This window comes from Centrocercus urophasianus, unplaced genomic scaffold (genome assembly GCF_019232065.1).
Source record: "Centrocercus urophasianus isolate 14NV4802_14NV808 unplaced genomic scaffold, USGS_Curo_1.0 seq_14, whole genome shotgun sequence".
In the NCBI taxonomy this organism is placed as follows: Eukaryota; Metazoa; Chordata; class Aves; order Galliformes; family Phasianidae; genus Centrocercus; species Centrocercus urophasianus.
In genome coordinates, this window is record NW_024884586.1 from 6927839 (window position 1) to 6950524 (window position 22686).

The window sequence follows — 22686 nt, forward strand, 5'->3', positions numbered from 1 at the left end:
GAATAATTTTATGATCTGTATAACCGTGCAGGCTTGAAGATTTCAAGTGTCAAATGCAGCTTTGCATAGAAAAGCAACACAAATGTTAACTCATCCAAAACAATCTCTCCTCCAAACCAACCTCTTCCTCCTCCATGTAAACCTGTAGCTACTCCTGTTTTTCCAGAGTGGTTCAGCTGCAGCCAATAAAGAACTGGGCTGCTAAGACTCAGGTGTCCTTCACTTTGCAAAGCATCTGGCTGGTTTCACCCCCCCAGAACTAAGTCCACAATTAACATACATTGGAAATTATAGTCTGCCCATGGAAGTACAACAGAGCTCTCCTCAGTTCACCAAAACAGCACATGAACAACGGCGCTGGTGCACTGAGAATTGTGGCTGCATAAAACTATCCTTGTTATCCTCTTTACCCTGAAAAACAGTTACCAACACTTATTCCAGAAGAAGGTGTTTGTAATTTCAGCAACATGAACAGCAAAGGGGATCTCAGTTATACGTTATTTGAAATTATTCAAACAGGCCATAAACAGAAGAGTACACCAAGAATATTTGAAACAAAGAATATTACATTATAAACCTGTAAAACATGGAGAATGTCAGGCTACAATCCAGCTGAGACAGCTTCTTATGTAGATAATCAAATGTGCACTCCCAGGCAATCATAATGTACAAACACCAATCTGTACATGCTGTTTAGATAGCAACATCCTGTCAACATTTATTTTCTAGATATTTGTTATATTTTTTAACGGCCTGAATGCTGACAGACTCAAATCAGGCTTAAAAAATTCTTAGGCCTACATCACAAGATTAAAAAGTGTGTGTGCATACGTATGTGTGTGTGATTTAAGACAGTAAACTGAGCTTGTTTACATGCTACACTAGGAATTTTTTTGCAGTGAAAGAGAAATGTGAAACAGGTATTAAGTCAAAGTTTCCACTGAAATGGTGAAACTTCAAACAGTTCACTGCCAACGACCATTTCTCTTTTTCAGAGTTTCTTTACAGATGAAGACACAAATCTAATGAAAAAGTTTAAACTATACGTAGAAGATAACTGGAATAAATGTGACATGGTGACCATCTTCCTTTTCATAATTGGGGTAACCTGCAGGTATGTACACACCTGTTTTGCATGGTCAGCATTAGGGCTACAAGCACATGCCATGACAGTCCTGTCACTTGGCATACATGTGCACAAGAAGGCAGGCTACGACATTTACTTTTATGAGTTTTGAGCTACGTTTCTGCAACAAGAGCCTCTACATTTCTATTGAACTGCAGATGTTGTTCCACAGACCACAAAAAGCTTATTGGAATATCCAAACACTTGTGCAAAGAAGCTCTGCTTTTCCTTTTTTTGCAAGCCCTTTTCCTCGTTTATCCCTTAGTATCGCCTTGAAGGCGAGCCAAGCAAATCAGCCTCCCTTTGTGTTGTGGTCATTTCTCACCAAAGTACAGATAATGTTATGTTCTTCTGACAGCTGTAATGACCTTGACATAAGCAACCACAAGCCTGAAGCACTTGCCTTTTCCTAACTCGACAATGCCTGGAGACTGAGTGCAATATTTGAGAACAGATTTCTCAGCAGTACTTGCTGAGGTCTGATATTCTTTCACTTGTTCTTCAGGATGCTCAACTCGACTTTTCAAGCCGGCCGCACAATCCTCGCCATTGATTTTATGGTGTTTACACTTAGACTTATACACATTTTTGCAATTCACAGACAGCTTGGACCAAAGATCATAATTGTGGAGAGGATGGTAAGTGCAGTCTCTCTCAAATACTTATACTTGCTAAAAAAAACTGTGGCCAAAACAATCTTCTTACAAAGGAAGTTTATAATGTGTCTTTGTTTTTAAGGTCTGTAACTTTGCATACAATGCAAAATTTGCCTTACTTACCACGAAAATCAGAGGCAGTAAGTTTGAAACAGATCCTTCTGAAAGCTCTGTAGTTTATTAGGTTGGCCCTAGTACACAAATCCTCATTCTTATCTAATCGTTTGCCCTTTGGTCTATCAAGTCAGGAGTACCTGAGACACTGCACTCCTGATTTGAGAGACACAGACTCTTCCTCCTGTTTCATAAGCTGTGGGCATTCAGTGCAAAGCCTTCAGACAGGCCATTTACAGAAGGGCAGCTACTGACTGGTAGTTCTTTGCCTGGGGAAATGGATTACATTATTTGCAAGTAGTGTGAAGAAAAATCTGTAAAAATGGATAGTAGCAAGTTCGCCATGAGCACTGCTCTTAATTGGACTGTCTAATTTACAATGAAAACATAGCACCTTGTAAGCATGTGCTGGAAGATGCAGACAAAATATTTCTATTTATTTCAGCTCTCCTGCAGGAAATGAGACTGGTTTCTGTACTTGGGTATGGGGCAGTACGCTGAAACAGCTTTTTATTTCAGCATGTTAATCCTCCAGGCCAATTAGCTCATGATAATTGATTAATAGTTTATCTAATAGTAAATGCTATTACAGATTCTACAAACATTTGACTTGTGACTCACAGCAGAGCTCAGTAAAAGCCCTACAGTCTAAACAAGGCCATACATTGAATAAACATAACTGCCAAGCTATTTGGATCTGTCTACAGATGCAATAACGGGAACTCCAGCATGACATTTGTTTTGAGTAGCAAAAGGGTAAATGGCAAATAAATATTTGTTCTCGTACATTATCTAGTTCACCACATTAGCAGAGTTTAAAGTAAGAGAAGAAGGCAGATCTACAGCTCCTAACCCTTCCTGGCTGCATACCAAGCTAAACCACAGCCCTGAACAAATATGGTGATGCATCTACTACGTTAGCATCTGAGTTCATATGAAGTAACACGGATTAAGAATATACACAAAAGAAAATAAGTGGCAGCCGAGACAAAGCCATAACATGGGAGCTTTCATCTTCCCCATATCCGAGCCACCGCAATGCCTTACCTTTGGTAGCTCAATATTGAGCCTTGTATCAAACAAAAGAACAATGAAATTCAGTTCAGTAAACAGTATCTCCCTGAAACATTCATCAGGTTGGCTAAAGAAAGATCACTTCTCTTAAATAGGGAAGAAAACCAAGATTGTGTTTCACTGTCTTTCTCCTTTTTACCCCCAACTGAATTGCTGAAACAAGTCTGTTACAGTGGTAGTTCGATGCCAGAACAGTGCCAGCTTAGAGAGACCACAGACTGGAAAAGAGCATTCCCAAACAAACCACTGCTTTCACTGAGTTACGATGTTGTTAAAGGCCTGTAGTACTGACAAATTGGAATCATCCAGAAAACAAACCAGTTTGATAACAGTTAAAGAGACATCAACCATGTCTTGCTTGCCACAGATACTGTGTTTCTTAATGGGACTTATAGTTACCTCCTGAAGATCTGAAATACCTCTGCATTTGGGAAACTGCAATCCTGTAATCTAATTGAAATGAATCTACAGCCCGTAATGAACTCTGTCAGATTAGATGGAAAGAGGATGAAGTGTTCTTCTTCCACTAGGGAAAAATTATTGCACTTGAAATACATATTCAATTTTTTTTATTTTTTTTTTAAGTAAGTGTCTTAGGATTCAATTATGTGCTTCTCTACAGAAGCACAATGTTTAAAAGCAGGAAGCCTTGGAAAGAATCCCTCAAATGCATTACTTTGATACCTGATCCTTCTGATCTCTGATGTTTGCTGTATCAATGGTTCAGAGTTTATCAATGAGCACTGTTAGCCAGGATTTGCTGCAGCAGACTTTTGTAATTCAACGGTACTGCAAGATCTCATAGAAAACCTCCATTTAAAAGGCAATCATTTAAAGGAGAAAATGTTTAAAAAATAAATGTTACATGATTGAAAAGCAAAAATTTTAAATTATAACATGCCTTTATCTAAATGAACTAACAAAGAAAAATGCTGCTTATTGGCCAAGAGCCACATTTTAACAGCAGGGTCAGGAAGGGAATTGTGTGAGAAACTCTATCAGAGTCAACCTCCTTTAGCCTAAACAAGCTCGCAAAGAAAAATAATTATTTGAACAGTTATCATACTGAACTACTGTTCTTTCTTCAAACATGCTGCTACAATCACCTGCCCTCTTTTTCTTCCTTCCTTTCCCTCTTTTAGATGAAAGATGTTTTCTTCTTCCTATTCTTCTTGAGTGTGTGGCTCATTGCCTATGGTGTGACAACGCAAGCTCTGCTTCACCCTGATGACAGCCGAGTGGAGTGGATATTCAGAAGGGTGCTTTACCGTCCCTACCTCCAGATATTTGGCCAGATCCCACTGGATGAAATAGACAGTAAGGAAGTTTCTTTCTCCCCTAACCTTGCCATCTTTGAATGCCTTCTTCCCAGCATTTGTTGTTCATTTTTTTCAATAAATAACAATTTAAAAAAAATTGTCCTGAAAACCAAAGCCTTCACGTGGCTATGATATAAGTAGCGAATTTGCAAAATGAGATAACGTACAGGGTGGAATTACATCAAACATGACAGTTTGCCCTATTTAGAGAGGCTGCCTAAAGTATTCTCACAAGGACTTGCAGTTTTAGAGGTTAGCATACCTTCTTCTGCCTCAATCCATTTCCATCCAGCTTAATCTAGACCCACACAACCTTCATGTAAAGCAAAATAACAACATCTCCATACTTTTGGCAGTAGTTTAACATGACAGTTTTACAGCAGTACAGCTTGGCCCATAACAAAACACCTGTATTTTTGAATAAATATTCTGGTTGAGCATTTGTTTACTCCGTAGTTAAATCTGCCCAAATCAAATAAAGCTAGTAATTGCATTTGTGCAATATTTCAAACAAGACAACATAAAAACAATCACAAGACAGGCAAATATTTGGATATAAACATGAGAATAGGTAAAACACAGTATAAAGTCTGCATCTCTCCACTGGAACTCCACAGAAAAAAGGTAGCATTTGCAGATGAAAAAAATTACTGGGTAGTAAAAACTGAAGGCAACACCTAAAAGTTGCAAAATGACCTCATGAGTGAAGAGACACCAAAAGAAATTCAGTATGGATAACTTAAGTTAATGTACTTGGTGACAGCTATGGCAGCATGTGAGATAACTGTACTAGAGGGTAAGATTGTCAGTTTATCTATTGTCATGGGGAAAGGCATTATTAGTGGGGGGGAAAAAATGGAGAACAAAAATGTAAATATAAGTGCTTTAAATTTGTGGATTTAAATAATTACATGATATAACTTCCAGAAAAACAACTGAACAACAACGAAAAGTAAACAACCAGTTAAACGACTTCTGATCTGCATCCCAGTGTAGGAAGATTTGGATGACTAGCATTAATATAAACAATAGAAAATAGTTACCTTTTCCTCAATAAGTAGCAAAGGATTTCCAAAAAGACAGAGGAGGTGTTTTTTCACATACATAACTAAAGGTGAGCTGCTTCATTGCTTTGTGATGCTTCAAATGCTATAAACGTACACAGACTCAGAAATCAGTTGGACAAATTCATCGAGGAATGCCTCAATATCATTATTAAATACAAATAACCTGCCTGGGCACGTTGCTCAGCCACATGCTCCAGTGGAGAAGATACCCAAACAATGTCACTCCATGTTTTTCCTGCACATTAGTCTAAGAACTTGCTGCTATAACTGAAGGCAGGATGAAAGGGTAGCCATACCTATAAACTGATACAATAGCACTGTTCTTCCTAACCTTGACTGCAAGCTCTGATGTACAAAGCAACAGTCTAAATTTGAGTGAGGAACACCACTGCCTGCTTCTACCAAGCTCTCTCCTCTAGCGTGCATACTAGCATGAGGATTGAGGAGACGCAAGGACATAGGGGTACACAACTGATGCAGTGATGTGCATCATTGTGCCTTTTTACAAAACCTGCAACATGGGATATTAGTTCACGTAAAGGATTGCTTGATTGCAAGAATTATCTCAGTAATTCAACCAGCCAGAAAGCTGGCCTGTTTGCCTCGTATTTACAGCTCCGCTTGCTAGTCAAAAACTGAGACAGTACAAAAGTTACATACTACCACAATGTTTGTCTTCATCTCTAATAATTACATATATTCAAAAGAAAATTATGCTACTGTTCACATGCAGATGAGATCTCAACATCATCCTTGATTTATCCCTAACAGAAAAAGGTATTAAACATATGCAATCATTCTCGTCATGAGTTCTTATGAGAAGGCATGCTTAAAGGTACTCAGTTTCCTTTTTTCCTTGAAAAGTCTGTAAAATGCAGCACCTCAGACTTCAGAAAACTTGCAATTCCTGCCATTCTCGGTTGAAGGCAAGATATTTTGCTCAGCAAAATGCAAAGCTTTTGTCTCCAGGCTAAGAAATACAAGCAAGAGAAATTTGTCAAAACTACCGTATTTCTCTCTCTTCCTTTATAGCCTCACGAGTATATCCCAGGAACTGTACATTTAATCCACTGCAGATTCTGCAGAACTCACCATCATGTCCCAACAACTATGCCAACTGGCTTGTCATACTTCTGTTGGTCATCTTCCTACTAGTCACAAACGTTCTCCTTATGAATCTCCTGATTGCTATGTTCAGGTAAGAGCAGCTTCAATAAGTATTAAGACAGAGAAGGTAAGAGCTTAACCAAATGCCCACATTTACTACACTGCTGTTGGTTAGCTATACTGAAACACACTAGTAGTTTTCCCAACTAATTGTTTAGGGGTTGATAACTAGACTTTCAGGATCATATAGTTCTTAAGTTCTCATCATCCTCACTCTAGCTACATTAAAAGCAAGAAGAAAAAAGGACCTTTTACAGTCAAATAATCAATTAAATGTGCCTGGATCCCTAGCTATGCTGCAGGAAAAGTCTGCAGGTACAGAGCAGCTGTAAACTTGGCAGATGCTGGATACTCTGCATGCTGGAGAAACACATCAAGTCAAAAATGTTAACGATTATTCATTTGGTTGAAGAAGTAACATCACGTGTTTGCCAATCTTGCTGAAGTTGAATTGCCCTTTTTTTTTTTTTTTTTTTTTTTTTTTTTTTTAAGAGATAGTTTTTCTTGATTATTTCCTTATCATTTGAAGTCACAACTGCAGTTTTTTTAATAGTTAAAAACCCACACAAACTTTAGGTTAAGTAAATGCTGCTTACTGAACTTGCTGTTCCTTTTATTAAAGTACACACGGGCTGTATTTGTAATAATAAGGTTCAGCTTACTGAGGTAAAACTAGTTCTGCAATTTTTTTGTTTTTATTTTTTCCAATGACAGCTACACTTTTCAAGTTGTTCAGGGCAATGCAGATATCTTCTGGAAACTACAACGCTACAACCTGATTGTTGAATATCATGGGCGGCCTGCCTTAGCACCACCATTTATCATTATTAATCACATAACTTTGGTTCTTCAAATAATCTTCAACAAAATGGAACACAAGAAACAACATCTGGGTAAGCTAGCTTAATGCTATAACATGATGGAAAGCACGGGAACGATAGGGGAGTAGCAAAGACCTAAGCTACAACAAGTGAAGACTGGCTCAAATACAACAGCTGTGAGCACAGAAATAAAGGGAAGAATCTGCTTACCTTTAGATGCCCTCAGGTAGTCAGGGATCTCCAGCAAGAGAGGTCATCACCTCCACTGCCAACCTTAAAATGAAGTCTGGCAAGGGACAGATCCTGGCACCACCCCTTCTGGCCACTCAGGTACACTACATACACCTGAGCTTCCCTGGGTTGGCCCTGCCTTCCCACCAGGTGCTCAGTCACTGCTTCAAGCTGTGATCTAGCATTTATGCTACAGCTGTTAACACATGTCTGCCAACAGGAGACCCCAGTACTCTACAAGGATATGCTGCATAAGCAACACAGAAGAGAAAGTAAGATCTCCACAAGCTAAGAGCTGTAATTTATTGTATTTAACAAAAAGGAGAGCAGACATGAAAAATGATGACACAGTCTGTCCTATAAACAATTTCCCACAGTGCATTTCTCTACACAACATCCTTATTACGACAAAGGTGTTGATATCAAACTGCCTAAACACACTTGATTTCTGAAGAGATAACAAGTGATACTCTGAATGAATTATTCAGGAATCACTGAAATTGGCCTGTGCTGTTCTTTAGAAAACTCAGGACTCTTATTCAACTGCAATAAGTCTACTGCCTTGCATTACAAGAAAATAAAAAGTGTAGAAAATACTTATTTTACACTAAACTTTCATAGCTTGTCACTCCTACAGTGGCAAAGCAAGGCCTGAGGTTTCTTTGCATTGCAGCCTTTCATTACTTAAACCAGCGCAGGGGAAAAGGGAGCAACATATAATATTTAGTATCTTTTTTTCCCCCCTACAGAAAGAGATCTTCCAGTTGGCCTAGATCAAAAAATCATAACATGGGAGCTGGTGCAAAAAGAAAATTATCTAATAAAACTTGAACAAGAAAGAAAAGAAAGCGGTGAAGAAAGGCTGAAGGCCACATCTAATAAGTATGTTACTCTGACCTACATTAAGTGAACCTTGCAGGTCTGCAGATTTGCATGAGATAAAGGTTCAGGCATTTGTATGGGATCCATGGGATTGATGTTCTTCATGGAATGTTTTTCATGAACAAGCATTGCTTTGAAGTGTTTCTTGACGTTGCTGAAGTATGTACAATTACAAACCTGTAAGCTCCAGCCAAACTTGCAGTTAAGCTCAAATTCATGAAGAAAAGAATGGAATGATGGAAGAATAGTTGTTACACTGCAGAGACTGCAGAGCATGTACTTCCATCCTCTATAGGAACATAACATACCTGGACACAAAGCTTTGATCAAAATCCAGTGAAATTGCCCTTTCCAAAACAGAAAGAGATTTAGACTTTTGAATGAAGATTTGTGATCTCTGGAATTATCCCCAGCCCATAGGTACAGAAGAACTACTACTAATGGCATTAGGACATAACACTACAATTTTGCACAAGAAGTTCCTGGTATCAGGTCTCAAATTTAATTTAAGTAACTGGGTCTCTGTTTTAATAGTTCTCTAAAATATCATCCCAACGGGAGTATCACTTAAATTGGTACAGTATTCTGACAAATAAAAGTGCAAAAATACTATTCAGAAGTTCACTTCTTTAAATAACAATGACAAACAGATACATGGTTCTTGGAAACTACTCCTCTCCCTGTAATTTAACAGGCTCTTTATTCTTAATAATTTAGAATTATTACGTTGAAATCAAACAATAATGGTTTGTTACACAAAAACGTGTGTAATTGCTCCTAAATAAAGGGCATAATATCAGACATAGCAGAGCCAGGAAGAGATCAGACAAGTTCAGATGACTACCACTGAGACTGTGGTTTCTTATTGCTGGTCTTAGCTGCTAGCAAACCTGCCTGTTTATTTGAAATCTCACATAACCTTCAGAAAGCCATTCACTGAACTCTGCATTTGGGGAGCTTATGGGGAATCAGATGAGAGGAGTAAAGACGGGATGGAAGAAGAGGTATAGCATGTAGAAGATGTGTGGACAGCTCGATTTGGAGGTATCATTTTCAAGTTCTCCACACTTTAGAGATTTATACGCATAGTCCCTTTAGAGATTTACACACAAAATCAGTTTCTGAAGATGAAACCTTGAAGAAATCAAATGGCTCGTAGCCCTGTATTAATGGAATATATATCATGGTCTTAATTTTCATGGTAGGATCAATTTACTTTTGAAATAGATGAGACGTAATGGATTGGAAAGATACAGCTAAGCAGCCTTAATCACAAGCTGTATGATCACTGCCATCTAGGCAACTTCACAAAGAGCCCTTGGGCAGAGAGTACAGGGAGGTTTGTGCTGCTCTGTTCAGTAAATACTTACAGGAACCCTTCAAAAGGGCAAAACTTCTAGGGGGCTCTGAGGTGTCCCAGCAGCACAGAACTGCCAGCAGGGGGTCACAGATGTAGTGTGAGTTACTCATTTTCTGTGGTTTAGGATTTAATCGGAGGCATTTCTTTTTCACTCAGCAGCACATCATTTTTGTTTCCACAGGGTGGATAATTTGTCTAAGTACCTCAGTGGACTGAAGGAGCAAGAAAAGAGGCTTAAAGTTATAGAATCCCAGGTAAGTCATACCAACATCATATCAACATTAGGATCTCACTGTTTCTTTCTTTTTTGTGTGTGTGTCTTGGCCCATTTTTTATCACTGATGCTGGTCTTTGACAGTGTTTGGTATTCATTCTGTAGGGATAAAAGGAATAATCTGTATAATGACTTCACTTTCCTTATTTTATCTGTAATTACAACCATATAAAGAAACTTTTCTAACCTCCCATAGAAAGGGGAACACAGTTTCTCACTCTTTTTGCTAGCATACTTCAGAAGTGTCCACTTCTTCCCCTCAGGCTGCCTCTGGATGCAAATCCTCCACACGCCTTTCCCTTTCTTCACCCAACCTTTCTTACTTTAAAAGTGACAACAATGAAAACACCCATACTCTGTCTTATTTGACAGAGACTAATATTGGACATCGGTTTTCAAGTTTTCTTGCATACAAGCTTCTCAAAGGGAAGCACTAACACATAAATGCTCAACAAGAATAATAGAAGGAAACTCTATCTCAAGCTTTTGATGGCAAACCCTTAGAACATAAATAAATGTTTGTTAAACAGTTTGAAAATGCTGAGCATTACTGTGTGCTACATAGTAGAACTCTTATTGTTTTCTCTGTTCCCAGAATTCTCCAATGCAATTTTGGCCTAGTCGAAAGTTGCTTGCCTTAATGCTCCCATTGCAGTTTCTCCCCCATTTCTTATCACTTTTATGGCTTCCTGGAAAAAGCAACTCTATTCAATAAACAAAATTGAAACCAAATACAGGTTCAACAGGAATACACAATAAATGCTTTAATAAGGTTGTGCCAGAATGAGATAATGCAATATACTCACAAAATAAGGAAGACATTCAACACTGATCTTCCTCCAAGTCAGTTCAACTATTTTGAACAAAGTTGAGTATGATAATTCTGACACTGCTTCCAGTTGCTACCTACAGTCTTTCCTGTAAATTTAAGATTGGATGCAATACTACAAAAAGAAAAACTGATGCAGAAACCACTGCCTGTTCTATAGATTTGCTACTGTACAGCTGTTATCTCCTCAATGGCAGATGTTTTAACCAAAACCAACCTCTTCTGCAAGCAGACAGATCCAAACTACACATGTAAGTATTGAAAGCCATCACGGAAAACCTAATTAACACAGGCGGGCGATTTCATTCAGAAAAATGCAACAAAACCAAAAAAGATTGGAAAGGAACTACAGAGGGAAGTGCAAAGGAGTACGCCTACAGGTAATGGAAATACAAACAGCAAACAGAATATTCATGCACCTTTGGCAAAACGTATCCAAAAGCTTGGGGTTATGGGAATGGACTATTGTTCACTGCAGCTTAGAATGACATCATGTAATGTTAAGGATACGTGGTTTCCTGAAAGGACTGTCTCTTGGGATTCTTTTTTTTTTCCCCTTTTCTTTTTCTTTTGAGTCAATGAGACAATACTACCAAGAAATTGACTTTTGCACAGTAATAACCATTAAAAATATATATATATCACATTTTGTTTTAATCAACTCGGTTCATCTGCCTTTGGTGCTGCAATTCTTTCTGTCATTTGGTAACTTCGTCTTACATCCCAGAACTCCATTTTTTGGAGTTTAAAAGATCAGAGGCAGAAAGAGACTATATCTCAGCCAGTACAGGATATCCAACTCAGTAAATATTTTGAAATAGATAATTAAGGAAACAATCAAATATTTACTAATTACTGTATCTTGCCAAAACAACAACAGCAAGAACAAAAAAAAAAAACCACAAACCCATCTCTCCAAAAACTTACACCAAGCATGAGGGTACAAGGGAAACAAACAGCTGGAAACCCAAGTAAGTCTTGACATGACAAGACCTCAAAGCATTCCTGCAGGCAAAGGTGTGCTGGATCCCATGAAATATGTCAATTTTTCTTTGTCCATTTGTATTGACGTCAGTGAAGGTGGAGGGGGAATGAGATCTGTCTGAGGTTCCTGAAGCAAACCACAGATATACCAGAAACAAATAATTTGCAATTTTCCCAGCCATGGGAGGAAACATCAACATACTTAACCAGGCATATTATTCTAATTTTAAACATAGGCAAAGCAAAGCCAGCTTAGAAAAATATTTTCTTTCTTACCACCTCAGTATGCACAGCAAGCTATAATATTCTGAAAATACTGAAAGAAATTGTCAGTGAAAATTGAAGTCTAATGATAAAGAAGCAGATTTGATCTTAACTGCAGCTCTGTCCTACAACAGTTTGCTATAACCAGCTTCTCAAGAATCGAATTAACCTCATATTTGACTTAATTTTTGTAGTTTTCAAAGCACATAAATACACTGGTTCATTATAAGCATTCCAGTAAAAACTGTCCTGTAGCACGTTACTTAGACTATTTTAATACTGTGTTGCATAGACTCAAATAGCTGAGGAAAAAAGAAGGAAAAAGCCCCAAGAAACCTGTTTTTATCATTTATGGAGCAAACATGAAGTACTTCAACCTACAGTGTAATTTTACTGTGGGTTATTTCCAACATTTTAAAGTTTCCTCATTACTATTATGTAACCCTTGTCCTAAAGCTTTTAAGAAACACGTAACTTTTACAATCCTACTAGGTTTGAGAAATGCCAGCACTGAAGTGCCTTTGCCAGAAAGGGCTGGAAGAGAAGAGCGTGCAGATCCAACTGAGGCTGACGTCACCTACATCGATAATTAAATTTCATTCTCATTTCTTTGCACTGAACCCTTTGCCCTGCTGAATTACCATCGAAGTAAAATCCTGATCTCAGGAAGGCACAAGACCCAAACCTTGAAGTCTTCAGTGCTATCTTCACACCTTATGAGAAATAATACTAATGTTTGATTTCTTGAACTTTCTTCCCTACCGCTCCTCCATTGGCCTTTTCTCCATTGCTCCCCCCACAGACTGCACTAGGTCCAGGATGACAACCACCTTGTTTTCTACACAGCCTGTTCCCAATGTTCCATGCTCTAATCACACTTCATCATCACTGATTTTCATGTTCTTTCCAAAGGAGTTTCCCTTTTAAAGGGCGATCATTTCCTCACTAAAAACCAACCCACTTCCTATGCCAAAAAAGCGAGCTTGCATTTATGAGTTGCTTTGAAAAGAATTGAAGAAAGTTTCCACAGGAAAGAAGGGGCCTGGGATACCAACTTTTATACAATTCACACAGTTCCTAGAGTTCTTGTAGCTCTCAAATGATTGCACTCACCGTTTCTCCTCCCACTTCTGGCTCTCTTCTCCGGCTGTTCATTAATGCAGGCTCCTCACTCATCCCCAAAAACTCACTGCGTGGTTCTCAAGTCTTCAGTGGCATGCAGAGAGTTTCCAAACACAAAGCAGGTGACCACACCAGTCAGACCCCCAGCTTCTGCTGCTTGCTTTTTCAGTTCAGTGCCAGATCATGTACCTGCTGTCAGCACACTGCTATTCTAAGACATCACCCTTGCATCTAAGCAATTCTCAATTCTCTGACTTCATTGTTTTTCTCTCAAAGCTCAGAAAAAAAAAAAAAAGAAAAAAAAAAGGAAAAAAAACCAAGAATATTTAGCAAGAATTTTCTTAGAAACTATGAATTTGGACTGATGGCCAATTTTTTGCATTACTTCAACTGACATGTACCTTTCTAGCACACAAATGTTAGCTGGCTTTATTATAGTTTTGTATGAGATACACAAATAAAATGAGCACGACTGCTGTCCTGTAACGGGAATTTTCTTTGCATCAATGTAAACAGTGTCAAAAAAGGGAAGTAAGCAGTGGGTTGTGGTCACACACTGCTAAGTTTCAACTAACTTAATTTCCTCATTCATATTTTACACTGCTCATACACAACAAAGATAGGTTGGGAGAAAACTCTCTATTGCCAGATATCTCAACACAGAGTTGGGGGGGAAAAAAATCTCAGATGTGATCAAAATGTCTTTCAACAGGAGTCTTTAATTAATAGAAATTAATCTTCTGACTTCTTCATAAATAAGTGATTGTCCAACTTATCCAGCTGCACCCCTGACCATAGCAGCACCGTTAACAACGACAGAACTTGGATCCTGTGCTAAATGCTCTTCACTCTAGGCAAAGGGTAAGTTGTAAAACCAGCATGATAGTACTGAGCTGCGTTGTTTGTTAGGAAATAAGGCGTATATTGCAATCTGCAACCTGCTGTATTCTTCTCAACCACTTCCTTTCTGATAGGCAAACAACAAAAGCTATTTTTGTTGTTGATCTGATTCAGTCTATCAGGGTATGTATGTATCTATGTATTGTAAAATCACCAAAATCTTAAAAATGTGAATTTTAGATTCCAAACCTTAAGAAGCTGAAGGAAAGTTACAAGAAGCTAAGCTGAGACTAACATTCCAGATTCTAGGTGTTCTAAACAGTTCTCAAATAAATGAAGTAGTCATTTGAACTCCTATGTTTGCATTAATATCAGTACAGTTCAAAGGGATGCAGAAATCAAAGTACAACTGAAAGTTTATTGAATTCCAAAGTAAAAAGCACCCAGTTCTACAAACACCCTGATTCCCACCAAATGTACACCAAGAAACGTGGAAGTAGTGCCATCTGGAAAGGCTAAACAAATATGCAGGCAAAAAAATAAATCAACACATCATAGTACTAAAAGAAGTTGTGTTAACTGATCTACACTCAACATGAAGAGACTTGGCTGAAGTGATGCTCAGTGTGTCTTTACTAGAATGTTCTGCAAAGTTGTGCCCATCTGCAAGAAAAATCGTATTTTCTTAATCTCTTTTTTTCCATGTAACAGTAAGTAAGTTATTTTTTTGAAATTACATTAAAAAATAGTTGGTTTGCCAGTTCCCACCTGGGCCCTCTCATGCTGTACTCTCAATCTCAAACAGAACAAAAAAAGGACAGGTCAGGAGAAATCAAATCTAGTGGAAGACTTGGTTTTATTTTCATTGTTTAAACAACTCTACATGAGAATCTCATCACTGTTGTTCCTGGATTCTACAGGACTTAAGAAAAGTCTGGGGTAATGAGGATGCCTTGCAGCATTCTAGCTAACAGTCTTTTTCTATGGTGCTCATGATGACTTGAGCAAGCCCCAGGGAGCTGCTCAAGCAAACAAAGCAAGCTATATTCTCTCCTGAGAGACTGCAACTATCCTTCGCCTACAGAGTTCTCACTAACAAAAAGTCTGTAATGTATTTTTAGTAGCTTAATTTCTAAAAATGAAAGAGGTCTGGGTGGCTATAAAGCAAACCGTTACTAAAACAAAATGGTATCACATGGGTCCCTGATTAAAAATATATATATATATATATATATGTAACAACAAAACCAAGCATATATAACAACAGAATCCAAGAGTATACCAATTCTTGCATGTTTCTGATTTGTTCCATCACTCTTCCTCCTCTCCTTCGTCATCTACTTTAGGTCGGAAATTTTTCCTATTTCTCTTCTTGCTGCAATGGAATCCAACTTTTTCTGCTAATGGCTCTTCACCCACACCATGCTCAACTTCTGTATTCAGGTTCTCCGCCATCAGGCATCCCTCCTCCTCCTCTGTTGCTTTTCTACCACCACCTAAGTGTCCCAGCTCTACCTTATCCTCCTCCCTCAAGTCATCAGTCTTTCCTTTCAGATCTGTTTTGATGTGTTTCTTATCACCCTCTCCTGCCAATATTTTCTTTTCTAGTCCATCAACACCCCTTTTTGCAGGTTTGGTGAATACAATCCTCCCAGCTCCACAGCTGGAAGGGTCCTGGTTAAAATATGGCGTGTAGCTATCTTGAGCAGCTGAGCTTTGTTCCTCTCCTCTTTTCTTCAAGCCCTCTAGAAATTCCATGGCCACTGCCCTGTTAAACTTGTCACTAGACTCTGGCACCCCATCTAGGCTGTATTTGGTCCAGCGCTCTGGGTGTGCCACGTAGTCAGGCACTGCTGGAGACATTCTGGGAGCCTGCACTGGTCTGGTTGGCTTTCCAAGGCTTTCTGGTACCACATTACTTGACATGGTAGTTGGAGGTAAGGGACGTTTAAATCTCCCATCAACAACATTATCTTCAGACATTGAGGGCACAGACAATTTGGCTGCCTCCTCCAAGCAATCAAAAATACTCTGGCTGCGGAGAGAGAATGTAGAACTCATGCCCCTCAGATGGAACGGCTGAACAGGAGATCTCTCGGTGCTGTCTGATGGGTCAGCAGCGTCCCCTGATCTGTAATCCCCATCATCTACAGATGGATCCTCAGGAGATATTGTATCAACTTCTGCTTCATCTGCTAACCCCAAATCATCAGAATCAGAATCGCTGAGCGACACTGCGTCAGAGGGCTGAGCTCTTTCGTAGTCTGCAGCACTGGCAGCCCCAGAGCCCAGGAAGGGTTTATCATCATCCTGGTCTCCCATCTTTGAGCTATCACTCCACTGAGGTCCTTGATGTAGGCCCAGGAATGGCTGTATGTATGGTTTTCCAAATGCCCAGCAATTTCAATGCCTACAATACAAAGAAGCATGAAAATTCAATTGCACAATGAGAATCAACATATGGCCATCACTCAAGGACAGGCCTGATAATTATTACTACAATATCAGAGTACATTACCATGGAATGAATGCATGTTAATATTAAAGACATCCACAAGCCTTGTATTCTTCATTACAAGAATACAAAGTAATTATAAATAGTAATGCATACTGAATTCCATTAAAGGTATCAGCAAGACCGATTGCTAAACAATGAGCATAAGTTTTTTGAGCATAACTGTTCCACACATCTTCCAAGAACAGCAGTGATTCTCCAAAGTACACCGTGCATTTACCATACCATATAAATCCATCAAAACACGTCCTAATCTCTTACACTTTCTTTTGTCTGTTACAGTTCTTTATTGCCAACTTATATCCAGCTGCAATCACGTTCTACCTATTAAAAAGGGCGCTGCTGCTGATCAAGGAATGTGGCAGAACAGCCTGTAACATGTCAGGGCTACAGTTTTGCATTAGCTTTAAACTGACAAAGTACAAGGTCCACTCCTTCCTTGGCTTTAAGCTTTTATGTTATCACTAGATTGTTGCGATCACATGATGAGCGAGCTTAAGAAATGAATTGAGCGGGATTGTGAAAACTAATTGCACATGCCATGCTTGTGTGAGCACACTGGGAACAAGGGGAGGGTGCAACCAAGGGTCAGTAAGAACTGGCCATTTGGTCAATCAAAAGATACAGTGACCCGAGTTTTAGTACAGGCTGAAACACCCTATTGCCTGCCTGAAGGCAGCCCTGGGGAACTGAGGTGGTTGATGATCACCCCACCGCTTGCTGGGCAGTCAAAAATAGAGTTTGCAAACATACACCTCAGTTCAGCTCTCCAAAATGTGAATTAGGGAAAGAGTTCTCATTTACTATTAGATTAAGTTAAACTACACAATTATAGGTTCTTCTGAAAAGCCGCAGTAAACAGACATGGGAAGTCTGCTGGTCACTCACTTTCTCTTGAGACTGAGTCAGCTTCCCTTCCCGAGGGTCAGTTAAAGCCACCAAAGATCTCAGCACTTCCGCCCTAGAAAACAAGCATTTCCATCAAGATACTGGAAATGTAGTTTCAAAATGAGTTTTGAAAATAATTCTTTCTCCCTGAGTCATCCAAAGCTACAGAGCTGAGTTCTAAATCTGACACAAACTCGAGCTCGCATAAAAAGTCTTCAGATAATCCTGAATATTGGCAAAAGAACAGCACAAACCTACTAGGGCAGGCTCCATTACAGTTATTCAGTCTCCACGTTCACACCACCAAGCCTTATTCTGTACAACAGAAGAGAGGCTTTTAAAAAAACGAAGCTGTAATTTACTCGTGCAGTAAACAATTAGTAAATGTAGTGTAGTTGTAAATGTAGTTAAGTGCAGCCAAGGAAATACTGTAGTAGTACTTATGCACTGCAGGTACTGCATGCCACTGGAAAAGAGACCCAGGATACCACAAAGATGTCTGTACAGAAGGGTCATATGCACCAATGCGTGAGGCATTAATACATGGAGAAACTTCCAAAGAACTGAACGGCCCAAATGCTGTGTTGTGTGCAGTCTGGCTGTATTTGACTAAGGGAACTGATGGTTCCTTTGAGACATGGCCTTTAGTGCAACCCCTACATGCAACATAATCATCTGAAGGTCCTGCATCTTTCTGTTTAGTTTTATAACACATGAAAGAAACGAGCGCAACTCTAAAGAGACACCAAGAAGCACAGCTGAGCAAGACAGCTGTTTCAGGCTATGAATGAGGACACCTCTTTTCTAAGAACATTTATACAGAAAGAACATACGAACAGCATTGATACCAAACACGCAGATGCTGACAGCACACCAGACAGACTCACACGTTCGTTACAGCAATGCGGGCACGGCACAGCGCAGACAGGCCCGTGTCCCTCTGGCTGGCACATTCTCCATCAGCCTCTCCCATCCTGGCCTCGCCCTCCTGCAGCTGTGAGGCAAACGCAGAACTCCGTTACCCCAAACCTCGGCCGCGACCCCGTTCTCCTTGCAAAGACAGCACGACGGTACAGCCCACCGCCTTGCCCGGCACCGCGGGCCCATCAATCGCACTCCTTGCCAGCTCAGAGCCCAGCTCCCCTCCCCGCACCGGGATCTTCCTGGATCTCCTCCGTACCCCGAAGCCGCGCAGGCCCGGCGCCCGCTCACAGCGCTACCCGCCTTTCCCGCCTGTCGCACTCCTCACGGCCGCCGCGACGGCACCTGCCCGGGGAGCGCTGGGACACCGAGTTCCCACCGAGCGCCACGGCGCTGCAGTATGCAGCACTGAGACTACAATTCCCAGAAGGCAAAGCGGCGAGGACAGGAACAAGAAGCGGAAGTGCGCCCCAACTCCTCTCCGCGTCGCCTCGCTTTGCATCCTGGGAGTTGTAGTTGCCCACGCTTTCCCCTTTGGGGGCCATTTTAAGAGCGGCGGCGCGGCGGCGCGGCGGGACTACAGCTCCCAGGATGAACCGCTGCCCTTCTCCAGCCGTTCGCCCGCCATTTTGCAGCCTGTGAAGCAGTGGGGGTGGCCCCGCCTCTCCCAAGCCGTGTGGAAAAAACGTGTCAGGCGTTGGTTTTTTCCTGATCGCTTGGGCTTGGCGGCAGTGAGCACTTCAGAGGAAGCGTGGAGTTTTTTTATTTGCTGTACTTTATAACCAGAAAGCCTCCAGTCACTGGAGTGTGAGACAAGTGTCCAGCCAAAAGCAAGTTTCCATCCTTTGTCCCAGAAGAACATTTTTTGTGTGTATGTCAAGAGTGGAATTCTGTCGGAACATGTTTTATTGGTGTTGGCCAAAGCTGCCTGGTTCTTTTCCCCATTCGTTCAGCTAAAAGCTTAAAATGTTGCAGTGGAAATGCACATCCCAAGCCGGCTTTCCCCTCAGTCCGTCTGCCCTCCCATGGGGTGCTGTGGCCTGCAGCGCTCAGCCACACCAGGTCTCCAGGCCAGTGCTCACACGCACTGTTTGCACTCCATAAATGTTCACAAGCATTGATAAATGTCAGTTAGTGCTTTTCTTTTTGCTTTTTGTTTTGTTTTGTTTTGTTTTGTTTTTGTGCAGGGAGGAATTTAGCGACGCATCTTTGCTTCATCTGCACTTCCGTGTCAGACGCCATTTCGTCAGACTGCCCCTTTGCTGCCATGTGTCACACGCCAACAACGTGTAATGAGATACTGGTGGGAAGGTTCAACCTCTGCTGCTATACCACCACCATCCACCCCTGACATCATGGGCCAATGTAATAAAACAGGAGGCATTACTTTCGGAGCAGCCCTTGTTAAAATATATATAGAGAGAGAGTAAATGTATGTAAATAACAAAACTTATTATTAAAACATCAAAGAGAGCAACAAAACATGAAACTAGTGGGATGCTTGACCTTGCTTTTGTGAAACTGATGCAGCAGTGTAGTTCAGTGGGAGCAGTTCCAATTCTTAGCGAGTTCTCAAGGTGTTTGTCAGAGATTTTTTATGAACGTTTACTGCACGTCATCCTTGAAAATAGTTGTTCACAAATGTATGTGCTGACAAAAAACAATGACATCAGTAAGGCGTGATTGTGAAGCATGGAATATCTTTCTAATAATGCAGCCCTATCTCGTCTGGTGTCCATGGCACCTTCACACACACACAGCCATGCCATCCACACCCTGTTGCACCCCTTGCAGATGCATGTGCCACAGGTGAGGCTGCACTGCTCGTGAGAAGTTCACACTGAGTCCCTTCAAGAGGGGCCTCACCACAAGATATCCCTCACATAAGCTATTTCATTTGCATTGTCAGTTTTTTAAATATCTCCTGCCTTCTGGAGCGTTGCTAACTGCAGTAATTTATGAGATGAGGGCTGCCTCTCGGAACACGTTTGGCAGCAGCACCAAAGTTAGCATAAAATGTCTTTCGTCTGGCTGGAGCCATGCTGGAGTTCTAAAACAGCGGCTCTAGAGATGTCTCCCCATTTGGTGACCCTTTCCTTAAACGTATACACATATATAGCACAGGCACAGTCAGATGGGTTCCTGGCTGGAGGGAAGAGAGAAGAAAGCAGAGCCTTCTGGCATGTGAGCAGGAACAGAAGGGCAGTCACAGGCAAAGGAAAGCATTGGGCAGGCGAGACACAGGCTGGCTGAGGGCTGAGCCTGCTGCATAACCCTGTCTGGGCGTACCAGCAGCAGGCAGGGAAACGACATGTAGTAAGCACTGTCATGCCCTATTTTTGTAAGGGTGGAGACAAGCAGCACAAGCCATGGATGTGGGCTTGTTGTTTTTTTTGCCAGGATGCAGTTGATGGCCAAGGTTACTACAACAGCTGTCTGTACCCTTTTTCTTCTTTCCTTTCCTATCATTGTGCAGAAGATGAGTCTCACACACTGCAGAGAACTGGGAATGAGCTGTTCTTTTCTCTGCTGACTGAAGACAAGACAGTTCACGATGGTGAATGTGCTGCTGTGTTGGGATTTTTGCTATTGCTTGGTGACAGCTGAAATAAAAATAATGAGTCAGATCCTAAAGACGAACAGATGGTAAAGCATTTCCCCTAGCCAGCGTGAACTAAGATGGCTTGAAGAGGGGTGGGGGGCTGGACATGGCTCTGTGTGCCATCACAGGAGATCTTCTAAGCAAGTACACTGTGCCTGGAGCAGGCTCAGCTCTTCCACAGGTCCTATGCCTCTGCGGGAAGCAGTGCGTCTCCACTCAGCCCTGCTGTTGGGAGCCTGTGTTCCTTTCTTGCACATAAATCCGCTGTTGGCCCCTATCCGGTGACTGTTTCCGCTGCTCAATTGGCAGGCTCCAGCCCAGCCCATGCTCTGGAGGCTTCTTTGCTCGGAGCCTGGCTGGGAGAGTCTGCCTGCCCTTCTCTTCATGGCATAGGAAACTGGCAGCAGCCACTGTGATACTGAAGACCAAGCAGGGCAATCCAATGCATTTTCTCCATCTCATGCACCCAGAACAACTGTGGACATGAGTCTGGTATGGCCATGCTCAGCTTGATGCCAGAGTTCATGAGGGGAAGTGGAGAAGGAAAGGAGCATTTTCCTGTAGGTAAAAATCACAAGCACAGCAATGCACAGCATGTCCTCCTCTGCTGGAAGACTGCAGTTGCACCGAGCCAGAATGAGTAAAGGCTGGGGGAAATAATCACCTGACCTCTCCTATTTACAAGAAGGAAAGCCTATAAATATCCTTGAAACCCTGTGGGACGTTTCCAGGATTTGGTGCTTGACACTGCCTTTCTCCTACATCAGTTTTTGCTTACCTGTTTTACTTTTGTGCTTTCTTATTGGCCCTGGCTCTCATGCAAGCAGATTTGATTTATTCCAGTGCTGTTTACTCACATTGGAGTTTTTTCCTTGCTAAGTGAGCTGTGTAAAATTAACTCATGTGGAGGCAGTATTCTTAATGAGGACAGGTATCAACCTGACTGCCTGACTCTTCCCAATAACAAAGTTACTCCCAACCTATAGGGAGAACCTGCAATTGTTTTCTGTTAGGGACATTTTGTATGTAAGAGAGAATTTGCCTGGCCTTGCACCATCACATTTTGGGTGCTCACCAAAGCTCTGTTTGAACATGAGGCAATTCCCTAGCAAAACAGGGCCAAGAAACACTTAGAAAGAAAGGAAAATGAAAAAAAAAAAAAAAAAGTGATTAAATTGTAACTAGAAACATTACTTGCAACCACCAGACATGAGGGGTTCATGGAATCCCTGCAGAGAAATGCAGGAAGTCCACCTTCCCATGCCTAGCTGCTGCAGTTATATACCCACTGTAATGTATCTGCATGTGGGAAGATGTGGGCTTTCCAGCATTTTTAGCAGCTGAGTGGTGTTTTCTTTCTTCTCCAGCTCCCTGGGCTCCGAAATGGAAGCAGCAGGCTGCCTGCATCAGGCAAGCTGCTAGAGGTCAGCTGAAATGTTTACACCACCGGAGTGCATCTTTGTGTATCTACCTCCTGCTGAGCTCCCGCCCTGTGCAGGACAGCGTGATGATCCCCAGGCTGAAACTGAGGAATGGTCAGGCAGACATCACAGAAATTAACACCGCACTCTTAACTTCTGTTTGGTGCATACGGGATGAGGGGATTCCAGCCTGTGTCTATCACTTAATC

The 22686-nt window shown here is 41.1% G+C and overlaps 2 protein-coding genes across 7 annotated transcripts in view; one reads left to right on the forward strand and one right to left on the reverse strand.

Moving 5' to 3' along the window:
• The window catches only part of TRPM5 (transient receptor potential cation channel subfamily M member 5), a 36549-nt gene extending 22767 nt beyond the window's left edge, over positions 1 to 13782 (forward strand). The window contains 9 exon segments of the mRNA XM_042813854.1: positions 996 to 1114; positions 1632 to 1764; positions 4113 to 4287; positions 6389 to 6554; positions 7238 to 7416; positions 8325 to 8457; positions 9999 to 10071; positions 11081 to 11171; positions 12661 to 13782. Coding sequence (XP_042669788.1) covers positions 996 to 1114; positions 1632 to 1764; positions 4113 to 4287; positions 6389 to 6554; positions 7238 to 7416; positions 8325 to 8457; positions 9999 to 10071; positions 11081 to 11171; positions 12661 to 12761 — 1170 coding nt within the window. The 3' untranslated portion in view covers positions 12762 to 13782.
• A 746-nt stretch (positions 13783 to 14528) lies between these two features.
• On the reverse strand, positions 14529 to 18783 carry TSSC4 (tumor suppressing subtransferable candidate 4). 6 transcript variants are annotated; one of them, XM_042813848.1, is made up of 4 exons: positions 18714 to 18783; positions 18421 to 18527; positions 17534 to 17606; positions 14529 to 16540 (listed from the first exon to the last, which is right to left on the reverse strand). In XM_042813848.1, the coding sequence occupies exon 4, from the start codon at positions 16450 to 16452 to the stop codon at positions 15442 to 15444; it is 1011 nt and encodes a 336-aa protein (XP_042669782.1). In that variant the 5' UTR covers positions 16453 to 16540; positions 17534 to 17606; positions 18421 to 18527; positions 18714 to 18783; the 3' UTR covers positions 14529 to 15441. The 6 variants fall into 6 exon arrangements, with proteins under 6 accessions (XP_042669782.1, XP_042669787.1, XP_042669785.1 ...); XM_042813853.1 differs by lacking the exon at positions 18421 to 18527 and having other exon boundaries at positions 18714 to 18732; XM_042813851.1 differs by lacking the exons at positions 18421 to 18527; positions 18714 to 18783 and adding an exon at positions 18556 to 18707.
• Positions 18784 to 22686: the final 3903 nt, after the last annotated feature.

What these genes read in the sequence shown, in the direction of transcription:
- TSSC4 (XM_042813848.1), bottom strand. Translation starts at nt 16,452, where the DNA reads ATGGGAGACCAGGATGATGATAAACCCTTCCTGGGCTCTGGGGCTGCC.